General features: G+C 38.8%; 3 protein-coding genes across 5 annotated transcripts in view; 2 read left to right on the forward strand and 1 right to left on the reverse strand.

The window, feature by feature from the left end:
* Positions 1 to 465: 465 nt before the first annotated feature.
* On the reverse strand, positions 466 to 3,395 carry rhov (ras homolog family member V). Of its 2 annotated transcripts, none has more exons than XM_016459995.1 (4): positions 3,097 to 3,395; positions 1,545 to 1,620; positions 1,379 to 1,437; positions 466 to 1,092 (listed from the first exon to the last, which is right to left on the reverse strand). In XM_016459995.1, the coding sequence occupies exons 1-4, from the start codon at positions 3,229 to 3,231 to the stop codon at positions 646 to 648; spliced, it is 717 nt and encodes a 238-aa protein (XP_016315481.1). In that variant the 5' UTR covers positions 3,232 to 3,395; the 3' UTR covers positions 466 to 645. The 2 variants fall into 2 exon arrangements, with proteins under 2 accessions (XP_016315481.1, XP_016315480.1); XM_016459994.1 differs by having other exon boundaries at positions 1,545 to 1,644; positions 3,133 to 3,393.
* Positions 3,396 to 3,993: 598 nt separating this feature from the next.
* Positions 3,994 to 9,982, forward strand: vps18 (VPS18 core subunit of CORVET and HOPS complexes). The gene is made up of 5 exons (XM_016460059.1): positions 3,994 to 4,391; positions 4,494 to 4,635; positions 5,403 to 5,494; positions 6,732 to 8,602; positions 8,987 to 9,982. The coding sequence occupies exons 1-5, from the start codon at positions 4,301 to 4,303 to the stop codon at positions 9,713 to 9,715; spliced, it is 2,925 nt and encodes a 974-aa protein (XP_016315545.1). The 5' UTR covers positions 3,994 to 4,300; the 3' UTR covers positions 9,716 to 9,982.
* A 1,153-nt stretch (positions 9,983 to 11,135) lies between these two features.
* Positions 11,136 to 12,088, forward strand: part of ino80 (INO80 complex ATPase subunit) — a 43,119-nt gene continuing 42,166 nt past the window's right edge. For both annotated transcript variants that reach the window (XM_016460001.1, XM_016460002.1), the window contains exon 1: positions 11,136 to 11,229. The gene's annotated coding sequence lies outside the window, so the exon portion shown is untranslated. The remainder of the gene's footprint in view (positions 11,230 to 12,088) is intronic.

Genomic DNA, 12,088 nt, shown 5'->3' on the forward strand with positions numbered 1-12,088 from the left:
CCCGGATGCAGGAAACCATTTTCACACAAGTCTAATAATCTTGTCTTGCCAATTTGCAAGACAATCCCCAGCTAAGATTTATCAGGAGAACAGGCTGAATCATTGTAAGCCTGATGTTGGATTTATGTGGTCACAGGCACCTAAGAAGGAGAAAACTCACACATTGGCTTTAGTTTGGGCTGTTGCATATGAAAGAGACTGTCTAAGTAGCGCCCGACACAAAAGAGATAAGACAGATACCCGCTCCTATCCCCCTCGACCATCAGAGACATCTCCACGTGAGCACCATTCAAGCTTTGAATAGGCAGCTATCCAGCTCATGCAAATTCATTCATTTACATATGGTAGGTGCTCTTTGTGAACAATAAATGATTTAAGGAGTAGTTTTCTCTAATCCTTCTTCATAATGTGTCTATAAATCTTACAGCATGTGTTACTTATACAGCTTGTGTGATTAAAACGCTCCTTAAACATTGTGTTGAGTAACACAACAGCTCTCAAACGTCCCTTGAACATTTCCTGGGAAGTTCCCGACAGATCAAACAACTCCACCCAGAAAATAAAGCTGAATGACCGTAGGTAAACACACTGTCCAAAATAAATTAATATCTCATGTAAACAGTCTACACATTTTGACCCACAGGGTCAGATGAAGCAGAAGAACTTCTTCCAGCTGCATTTGGAAAAAGCTTTAGCTCGTCTGTCTGACAGTCTCAGTTTTTTGGCCTTCCTGGCCTTGTGTTTAATAGCCGCGAATACTGCCTCATCGAAGGCCTCCTTTAGGTTCTTCTGGGTCAGGGCCGAACACTCCACGTACTCGGCGGCCCTGATCTTCTCAGCGAGGCTCCGTGCCCGTGAGCTGAAGACGGGTTTGACCTTGTACCTGTCCAAGTCTATGAGAACGTTAACGTCCAACAGAAGGTCCGACTGAGTTCCGACTAAAATGATGGGGGAGGATGGGTTACACGCACGAATCTCAGGGATCCATTTCTTGGTTATGTTCTGGAATGACGTGGGGTTAACCACACTGAAGCAGAGAAGGAAGACATCTGTGTGTGCGTAAGACAGAGATCTGAATTCATCAAATTCTTCCTGCAATCAAAGACAACGACAGATAAGAACACTTGACAAAGTTAAAAAACTTTTACTTAATAAAATTTACACTTTATAAACTTTTTTAATTGACACTTTACAGACTTTTAAATGATCTTTACGTTTGACAAACTTTTAAACAAAGTTTACAATTTACAAACTTTTCTGAGCAAAGTTTACATACTTTATCCATTCACAAAATGTAAACTCTCAAGAAAGTCCTACAACTTCTGTGAGATATTTGATTAAATTTACCACAGATTGACAAAAGAGTTGAAACTTTTACCTGTCCAGCTGTATCCATCAACTGAATCCGCACAGGGGTCCCATCCACCTGAACTTGTCCTGAATAAGCAGAATTTAAAAACTCTTAAGTTTTCATCCTCATGATTCATCTAATTACTTTAACTTAACCATCAGGGTTTAGAAGGGGTCAAAGATCACCCGCTCACCTGAGAAGACGTCAAAAGCCGTCTGTTTGTAATCCGTAGGGTATCCATTGGTTGTGTAGCTGACAATCATACTAGTCTTCCCAACCGCACCATCCCCAACCAGCATACAGCTGATCGTTGCGTTTATAATTTTGTTCAGTGTATTTATTTATTTATTATATCTTAGGGTTTAGGGATGTAGAACACTTGAAAAAAAAAAAAAAAGTCTAGCCAACGTAACAGTCTGAATTTCATTTTGAGCAGTTCACTACGAACAACAGCAACAAACCCTTTGTCTTCTGTTTACACTTCAAGGGTACGTGAGTGACATCCTCTCCCACATTCATCTGAACTCGGCTCAAAGTCCCAGCATGAGACGTCGGAGCGGAGAAGTGTGAGTTCACAACATATTCATATTCCTTCAGTACCTGACACTTCTCTGTGTCTCATTTACACCCTCTGAAGATATTTGCAGGACCATTTACATCAAGTACTCATGCTGTTTGGGAAGCGTATTCAGATCTCTAACATTTGTTTGCTATGTACATAATTTAGTAGCACATAGTGTGTGTAAGCAAAGCGATATTTGTTCTCATAACCACATTTAATTTAGTCATTTAATTATTTTTAATCAAAGTGAATTTAAAAATTCACAAGCTCATTTTAATTAGTTTGGGGAAAATATTTCAAATGGTAATATTCAGCAAAAATATTAAATTAATCAAAAGTGACAGTGAAGATATTTATAATGTAACAAATTATTTCTATTTTAAATATATGTTCTTTTGAACCTACTTTTCATTAAAGTTTTTTTTAAATGGTTTCCACAAAAAATGTTTTCAACACTGATAATAATAAATGTTTCTTGCACACCAAATGAGCATATTAGAAAGATTTCTGAAGGATAATGTGACACTCAAGAGTGGAGTAATGGCTGCCGATTCAGCTTTGCCATCATGAATAAATTACATTTCAAAATATATGAAAATAGAAGTTCTTTTTTTAATTATACCTCAGAATATTATAGTTTGTACTGTATTTTTGATTAAATAAATGCAGCCTTGTCGAGCATAAAAGACAAAAAAAAGACAAAAATATTTTAAAAAATTGCACCGCCTCTTGAATGATGTAATAGCTTACATTGTTGCTTAACTAAGCTAAAAAATATAATTAGGGAACAATATCCATTTTCAACATTGTTTATTTAATATTTAAGAGGAACTTTATACAATTGTGGAAATACACAACTTTCACATATGACACTTAAAGCAGGAAAAAAAGAAGAACTTGCACAGTTGCATTGTGAAAAAAAGTAATGGAAATGTATTTTGCCCTTTAAATTTATTTTTAGATGATGCAAAGAAACACTGAAGGAGAAGCTGTTTAAAAGTGTTGCTTGAATTTGATCAAAAGGCAAAACAATAGTGAAGACAGATAAAATGATCAAGCGGTACATCCTTCTTGCCTGAGGCATCAAAACAGAACAGTTAAAACGGTTCAAACAGAACTGTTATAAAAACAAACAGCATTTTAAAAAAAGATAACTTCCACAAGCATTGGTTGTGTAGCTGACAATCATACTAGTCTTCCCAACCGCACCATCCCCAACCAGCATACAGCTGATCGCAGGCTCCAGCGCGTCGTCCTGCTCTAAACACACGGACGGAACTCTTGACTCGTGGTAAAAGTAGTCCATTTGAGGGGGCATGTCTAACAATTAAAGCCAAGAAGAAGGGTCTTCAGGAAAACTTGTTAAACTCCACAGTATTGGGTTGAGACTGATGAGTGACTCATTACTTTCACAGCTCAAAAGCTGAATTGACTCTCTCTCTCTGATCTGTGACGGAACCTCTCTGCCTTTTGAATCAGCGAGACGGAGAGGCTTGACTTTGCATAGCCACGCCCACCACAGTCACGGGCCTCAATGGAAAGAACACAGATGAGCCATTTAATGATTCGTTAACGATTTTAATCCCAAACGATTCTCAATGAAACAAAGTGCATGTCTTTTCTAAACTGTTAAATACAATTTATTTTACTACTGGAGGTTTTTGTATTATGCAATTAAATAGACCCTTTAAATATTAAACATACCAAATGTAGAATACAGCAATGTCCCTAGGCGTTTTACACAGTCATCATCTTTAAGTCATCTAAACTGGACCTGGTCGATTGACTTGTTATACACGAGCCGTGTAAAAATGTTCAAAATAAAGACGGTCTGCACTTTCATTTTTATTTTTAGAACTATTTTTAGACCTTTATCTTTGGATCTGGATATATTATTAGGCTGCCATGATTGATTAAAAATTGATTTTTTTAAACGTAAACAAATTAAGCATAATCCTAATATAACTGTGATATTTAATTACACAAAATTTCAATGCATGAGAATCAATCCTTAACTGAACAGTGCCACTTCGTGGACAGATAAAGAACAGCAGTGAAATTTTGTCATGTAATCACATGATATTCATCAGCTGACCAAGACAGCAACTCACACAACGCAGCTCGGTCACTTAGTTCTGTCCTTGTTAATTGATAAAATATAATTTATAGCTCAGTTTCGTTTAATTTTTTATCTGTTTTAGTTCCATTCCCTAGCACATAACGGGGGTATTGTCAGTAAATGAGCTTTTGAACTGGACATTTAGCTCACATGCTAGCGTGTTGTGGGTGGGAACGGCTGGTAGAAATACTGTCTTTACGTGCAATGTAAACACAGGTTCAGTGTTTGTTGTACATACTGTAGTTTTGGGAATATATGATCATTTGCAATGGCATCTATTCTGGATCAATATGAAGATTCTCAGAACATCCGTCAACACAGCCGTGTGTCAGCGGCCAACATCGGGATTACTCATTCAGGTACAAACCTCTACTTCTGCATCATTTAGTATATTTGCAGACATTATGATTCCACTTTGGGTGACTGTGGTACTTTACATTAAGTTTTTTTTTCTTTCAAAGGGTTTGTGAATGTTAGGTTGGAGGAAGAGAAACCTATTTTCAACAAGCAGCGCATCGATTTCTCACCTCCCGAAAAAATCAACCATTTCTCAGTGTGCAACAACCAGTTATGCATGAGTCTGGGGAAAGACACCCTGCTGAGGTAAAGCTGCAATTTCTCTACTCTGTGTTATCAACAGCTGTTTAATTGGGAGATTTTGCAGTTGATAAGTTTTGCATTGATTAGTTTATGTACATGCAATTAGTGATTGTGTATTTTATTGTCTGAGTATTGAAAGGTGAAAGGACTAAGCAGGGAGGATTTGGACCATTAAAGACAATCCTCTTTGAAATGCATATTTAATCTGGCCACGTTATGTTAAATTGGGATAAAAATCACTTAATCTGCCTTTTATTTGTGTTATTGTAATCAATCAATCAATCAATTACTAATTTTTTTTTTTTTTTTTTTTTTGACATGTGGCTAAGTATGGTGTCCCATACTTTGAATTAGTGCTCTGCATTTAACCCATTCAAAGTGCACACACAGAGCAGTGAACACACACACACCGTGAACACACACCCGGAGCAGTGGGCAGCCATTTATGCTGCGGCACCCGGGGAGCAGTTGGGGGTTCGGTGCCTTGCTCAAGGGCACCTCAGTCGTGGTATTGAAGGTGGGAGAGAGCGCTGTACATTCACTCCCCCCACCTACAATCCCTGCCGGTACGAGACTCGAACCCGCAACCTTTGGGTTACGAGTCCGACTCTCTAACCATTAGGCCACGACTTCCCAAAATGATAGGTCTGTCAGAATTATGATTAATTTGCATAATACATGTTGTAAAAATATATAGGATGAATCCCTGTAAAACCTTTTAAAAACATTTACAGAGCAGTTTAATTGTTGTCATGCATATTATGTTTCAGAATTGATCTTGGAAAACCTGATCAGCCAAATCAGATTGAACTGGGAAGAAAGGATGATAGCAAAGTGCACAAACTTTTCCTAGATCCTACAGGTAATCACGTGTCAATGTTCACACCTTGTGAACTTCCACATGTCACGTCACTTGTTGTAAGAGGATTTAAATGCATTTGGCCCATCTATTAGATGTCATTAGACCCAAGTGGTTTGATTAGATTTACATGGAAATTAGTATGACAAAAGAAGCATTCCAAAGTAGTTTAACAGATGTGAACTGGGAAATTCAATTAGGAAAATGTATATTTTCAATGCTTGGAAACGAGTACAATGAATAAACACATGAATGAAAGTTTTTGATATGATTTATATCATGTAATGCTCTACAATGTCATTGAGTGAAACTAATTCGCTGTTTAAACCTGGTATTAAGATCTGTCTTGTGTGATCCATTCACAAATGGTCAGGTGAGACAGCATTTGTTGTGATGTGCAAACACTGTTTAAGCTTTGCAAAAATTAAACATTTTTCAGTTTTCTGTTAACTTTTTAAACTAGTCAGCTTGGTCTGACTAGCTGGCATTGAGGTTGAGGTTTTGTTTTTAACAATTATTCCTTTTTTTCTTTTTGTGTAAGAGTAAATAGCACAAATTAATCAGTTTAATTATGTTTTGCACTTATGTATGCCGTCATTTAAAGTTTTAATAACAAATAATATTAAATCATTTAAAAATAAATATTAAATAGTAAACAAATTAAATGAGAAGTGAATAATTAAATATATTGTAATTTTATTTTTGTTTAAAGCTGTAACCAGTAAAGTTCGAAATCTCTTTTTGGCACATCGGTTGATTGACAGATGAGTAGGCTCATCAACTTTTTCAACTGGTTAGCTTGGTCTAAATGTCTGACATTGCAAGATTATCTTGTGATAGTACCATAAGGTTTTGCCATGTATGTCATGATTTTAATGTTTAATAATATTGAATAATTTAGAAATTAATATTAATACATTTTCAAAAATGTATATAGATAAATGTATATATAGAGCTGTAAATTTAAAAATAAAAATACATTTAAAATACAGGTTTAGCAGCAAAGTAAAAAAAACAAAACTCTCTTCAGCACAGTTGACAAGTGATTAGGCTGATCAGATGGATTAGCTTTTACAATACAAATGTGACATGGTCATTTTATACCCCATTTACACCTGTGTTTAGCATTGACTGAAGATGGATCTTATGCAAAAAAAAAAAAGCTCAGGCCTGGCTTTTTTAAATTTCGAATTTAGTGTTGAATGCAGTCTGTAAAATGACCTTATCAATTGCCTTTCAGGGTCACATTTGGTCATCAGCCTCACCGCAAACGAATGTGTATACCTAAACCGAAACATTCAAAAGGTCCGAAGTTTGTCACGATGGAGAGGTCACCTGATTGAAAGCATAGGATGGAACAAATTAATCGGCTCTGAGACCAACACTGGGCCGATTCTGGTCGGCACCAGCCAGGGAATCATCTTTGAAGCGGAGATCTCTGCCTCAGAGGGCTCTCTGTTCAACACTAACCCAGACCAGTACTTCAAAGAGGTTCATTCCCTGGAGGAGGATGGTAAGCCAGCTCCGGTTTGTTGCCTCGAGGTGGAACGTGGTTTGGAATCCAAGTACTTCATTGTTGTGACCACACGGAAACGCCTTTTCCAGTTCGTAGGAAAGCTGGCAGAGGGATCCGAGCAGCAGGGGTTCAGCTCCATCTTTGCCCAGAACCAGGATCTCCTACCCAGCTTCCAGGAGTTTCCAGTCAATATGGGCTACAGTGAGATTACGTTCTACACGTCAAAGCTGCGCAGCTCCCCGAAGACCTTTGCATGGATGATGGGAAATGGGGTTTTGTATGGACAGCTAGACTATGTGCGGCCCGACTCTCTACTCAGTGATGTTCAAGTGTGGGAATACACATCAGACATTGATTTAAACTGCGTCAAGCCCATCTCTATAGTACTCACACAGTTTCACTTCCTGCTCCTGCTCCCAGATCGCGTCAAGGGTATCTGCACTCTGAATGGGCAGGTAGTGCACGAAGATGTGTTTCCAGAAAAGTTCGGCACTCTAAAAAAGATGATCAAAGACCCCATCACTGGGCTCGTGTGGATCTACACCGAGAAAGCTGTGTTTCGCTACCACATCCAGAGGGAGGCGCGGGACGTTTGGCAGATGTACATGAACATGAATAAGTTTGACCTGGCCAAAGAGTACTGCAAAGACCGACCTGAATGCCTAGATACGGTGCTTGCCAAAGAGGCGGAGCACTGCTTCCAGAACAAGCGCTACCTGGAGAGCGCCAAATGCTACGCTGTCACTCAGAATTACTTTGAGGAGATTGCGCTGAGGTTCATCGAGGCCAAGCAGGAGGAGGCCTTGAAAGAGTTTCTGATTAAGAAGGTGACCAACCTCAAGCCCACCGAGAAGACTCAGATCACCCTGCTGGTCACCTGGCTGACAGAACTCTATCTGAATCGGCTTGGTCAACTGGAGACCGATGACGGCAAACAACACCTCTTTCTGGAGACCCGCGAAGAGTTCCGCACCTTTCTTAAAAGCCCCAAACATAAAGAGTGCTTCTACAACAATCGCAACACCATCTACGACCTGCTCGCTAGTCACGGCGACGTGGACAACATGGTGTATTTCTCGGTCATCATGCAAGATTATGAACGCGTTATATCTCATTACTGCCAGCACGATGACTACAGTGCAGCTTTAGATGTTCTCTCCAAACACTGCGATGACAAGCTCTTCTACAAGTTCTCCCCAGTTCTCATGCAGCACATCCCCAAAAAGGTGGTCGATGCATGGATTCAGATGGGAAATCGGTTGGATCCCAAGAATCTGATCCCAGCGCTGGTGAACTACAGCCAGATGGGCAGCATGCAGCAGATAAATGAGACCATCCGGTACATGGAGTTCTGTGTGTATGAGCTGGATGTCAAAGACGAAGCCATTCACAATTACTTACTCTCGCTTTATGCCAAACACAAGCCGGATTCTCTGTTGTGGTACCTCGAACAAGCGGGAACGCACGTCTCCGACATCCACTATGACTTGAAATATGCCTTGCGCCTTTGTGCCGAACATGGGTACCTGCAGGCCTGCGTCTTGGTTTACAAGATTATGGAGCTGTATGAGGAAGCTGTGGATCTAGCTCTACAGGTATGTGTGCTTTTATTCTCTTTACATTCTCCTTTATTTCTGTTAAGGAGCTATGAAAAATCTTTTAAATTCAGCATGAAATGAAAATCCCCCCCCCCTTTGAGTCATGATGAAGCTTTTTACCTCATTATGATATTAGAAAAGTTATCACCCTGAATTTTTTACATTATAACCCCCCCCAATATAGAAATGAAATTTTCAGAAATTAAACACAGAACACCTCATCATAAAAGAGGTATTCAAATCATTGCATGTATTAATTTTATTTTATTTTAATTTTGATTTGAAAAGATTTTTCAAAAATAATAATCATTACAACCATTGACCCTTAAAACTGTCTATATTGGGATAATTATATATTTACTTTTTTGTTTATCCCTTTAGGTGGATGTAGATTTGGCCAAGTCTTGCGCCGACCTTCCAGAGGATGACGAGGAGTTGAGGAAGAAGCTGTGGCTGAAGATTGCTCGTCATGTGGTTCAGGAGGAGAAAGATGTCAAGAAGGCCATGAACTGTCTGTCCAGTTGCAACCTTCTTAAGATTGAGGACATCTTGCCTTTCTTTCCAGATTTTGTTACGATAGACCACTTCAAGGAGGCAATTTGCAACTCCCTGGAAGAGTACAACCAACACATTGAGGAGCTGAAACAAGAAATGGAGGAGGCCACAGAAAGTGCCAAACGCATCCGTGAAGACATCCAGGAGATGAGGAACAAGTACGGGGTGGTGCAGTCTCAGGAAAAATGTGCCACCTGTGATTTCCCCTTGCTCAACCGACCTTTCTATCTCTTCCTTTGTGGGCACATGTTCCATTATGATTGCCTCTTACAGGAAGTCATCCCTCACCTCACTTCCTATAAGCAGAATAAATTGGAGGAGCTACAGAAGAAGCTGCCAGCGACCACACAGACCACCAAATCCAGGCACAGGCCCAGAGAGGAGGATACGGTCAGCTTAGGCAAGGGTCAAGGAAGCAGAGAGCAGATCAAGTCTGAAATTGATGACATCATAGCGTGTGAGTGTGTCTACTGTGGTGAGCTGATGATCAAATCCATTGACAAGCCTTTCATAGATCCACAGAAGTTTGATCAAGAGATGTCCAGCTGGCTCTGAAGGACACACTTCTCCATGAGTTCATTTGAGGGCTGCTGTTATTCATTGTACATATGCTGAAAGTTTAACCATTTGTGCATTGTGAAAGTTGTAATTTGTTTAGAATGTTATATGCTACATGCTGAATTAATGAGCATTAACATGGTTCTGTTAACAGATATGTACTATACAAATGGTCTTCTTTGATTTTATGTTGCTTTCTTAGTCACTTCAAAATGTAATATGCACTTGTTTTCATTTCGCATTGAGTAATGTGAATAATATATTTTTTAATGTATGCAGCAAAATATAATAAATGATTGCTATCTGACCAGACTTTGTTGTGATACAATGTTATGGGGCAAAAGTGTGCACAGATATTTTATGGAAAATTATTTCATTTTGTAAAAAAAAAAAAAAATAATTAATTGGTGAGAAATGTATAAATATAATTTTGTATCTAAGCACATTTTAAGTTGTTGGTGTTATTTATTTGATTAAATTAAATGACCTCTGTTCATTAGTGCTATTTATTTATTTTTTCAACAAATGTATACAATAAATAAATAACATATTCCAAGGGAAAATAGCCAAGGGTTTATGCACAGCGCTATGACACGTCTCTAAAGGAAAATATATAAAATGAGAAAATAAAAAACAAAGACAAATTTAAATAGATCGCTTATGTTAAATAGATCACTTATGTACCAAAAAATAATAATAATAATAATGTGAGCTTACATTCCAAGTTTTAGTAGCTTTTTGTTACAGGAAGTGGATAGATAAATGGATGGATGGATGGATGGATGGATGGATGGATGGATGGATGGATGGATGGATGGATGGATGGATGGATGGATGGATGGATGGATGGATGGATGGATTGATTGATTGATTGATTGATTGATTGATTGATTGATTGATTGATTGATTTGATTTGATTGATTGAAAATAGGGTTACTTTTAATATCTTACATTTATGGATACATTTTGGCAAGCAAGATAATTAGCATAAGAAATAGACATTTTCATATTGCATTAATGCTATATATGTAGAACTGTGACAAATTCTACGTCAAGTCCCAATCACGCGATATTTTGAGGCTACATTCGGAAAGTGTTACGTCATTAGACCTTCGGCAACGTTCGGTTTTTCTAGGCACAATCAGTAGAACTCCGATAGCCATTATACGCTCCTCCAATAAACCAGTAAATTTATAATGGGTCGAATTCTTCAACACTATCTTTTTTAAACGAAACTACACTTTTCTTTCTGCTACTAGTAATTTATTATGATACGTCCCTGAATGCTTATAAGATTGCAGCCTTCGCTCTCTATTTGATTGGTACGCCTGTGCCCCATTCTGTCCTCGCCATGGCGCCGTGTCCCTGCTCTCTCAGTTACTGAAAGTGGCCGCCTCTCTACTGCTACCGACTCACGGTCTCTCTCCTCTCACAACCGCCATTTTGGAGACAGAGAGCTGCGAGTCGGCTGCAACAGAGACAGAGCAAAAACGGCGGACACGGGGGACAAGGTGAGCTAGCGTGTATGAGGAACCTGGTGGGGGAGCAATGGGGGAAGATGGCCGGGAGGGAGAAAGAATTAGAATGGGAATCACAGATCTACTGGCCTCCTCGACTCCCGCAGTACATATAGACATGAGACGGGACAGATGGTGCTTGACCTCACGTGGAACAAGGCCACAGAAATCTTACGAATCATTTTAAATCATATCTCCCTACATTTCATTTGACAAAGAGGTGGTGGCCTTAAAGAGACAGAACCCATTTAAATTATTCAAAATGATCAAGAACTTGACATGATACTATAAACCCGGTTATTCCAAATAGCAGTCAGCTAAACTTCATAGCCTTGCTTTTAAAAAAACCAATAAAGCTCGTTCTTAGTGGTCGTGGCTCAAATTTACCTTATATTGTAGCTCTGCTAACTAGCAACATATACAGTAACCCTGGATTTAGATTAACAAGCAGCACTGGCTGCTGAGACGCTTAGCATTAGCTAAACCTAGCCAGTTTAGAGTGCTAGCTAAGCTAAGTCGGATATAAAATATCACCCTGTCGATAATATTGTGTGAACAATAGTTTTACCTGGATTTCATTATGAGTCTTAAGACACCTTGCTCCGCTGTACATTTCCTCATTATATAAAAGACTACGCTCGTATTAGTCTGTATCATCAGTGTGCGTAAGGTTTATAAATTGCGTTGTCTCAAATGAAGAAACCAAAATTGACCAATATTTGGCAGTTTAACACATGCGTTTATTGATGGTGTAATAATAGTTCCCTGGGCGTTAAAGCCTAGTGAGTAGCCAAACTATTGAAGTGAGAATTGTAACTCGTAGTCTTTGCTGTATTTGTGATATTGCATCCAG

This window comes from Sinocyclocheilus anshuiensis, unplaced genomic scaffold (genome assembly GCF_001515605.1).
Source record: "Sinocyclocheilus anshuiensis isolate Anshui unplaced genomic scaffold, SAMN03320099.WGS_v1.1 scaffold1341, whole genome shotgun sequence".
NCBI classification, from domain to species: Eukaryota; Metazoa; Chordata; class Actinopteri; order Cypriniformes; family Cyprinidae; genus Sinocyclocheilus; species Sinocyclocheilus anshuiensis.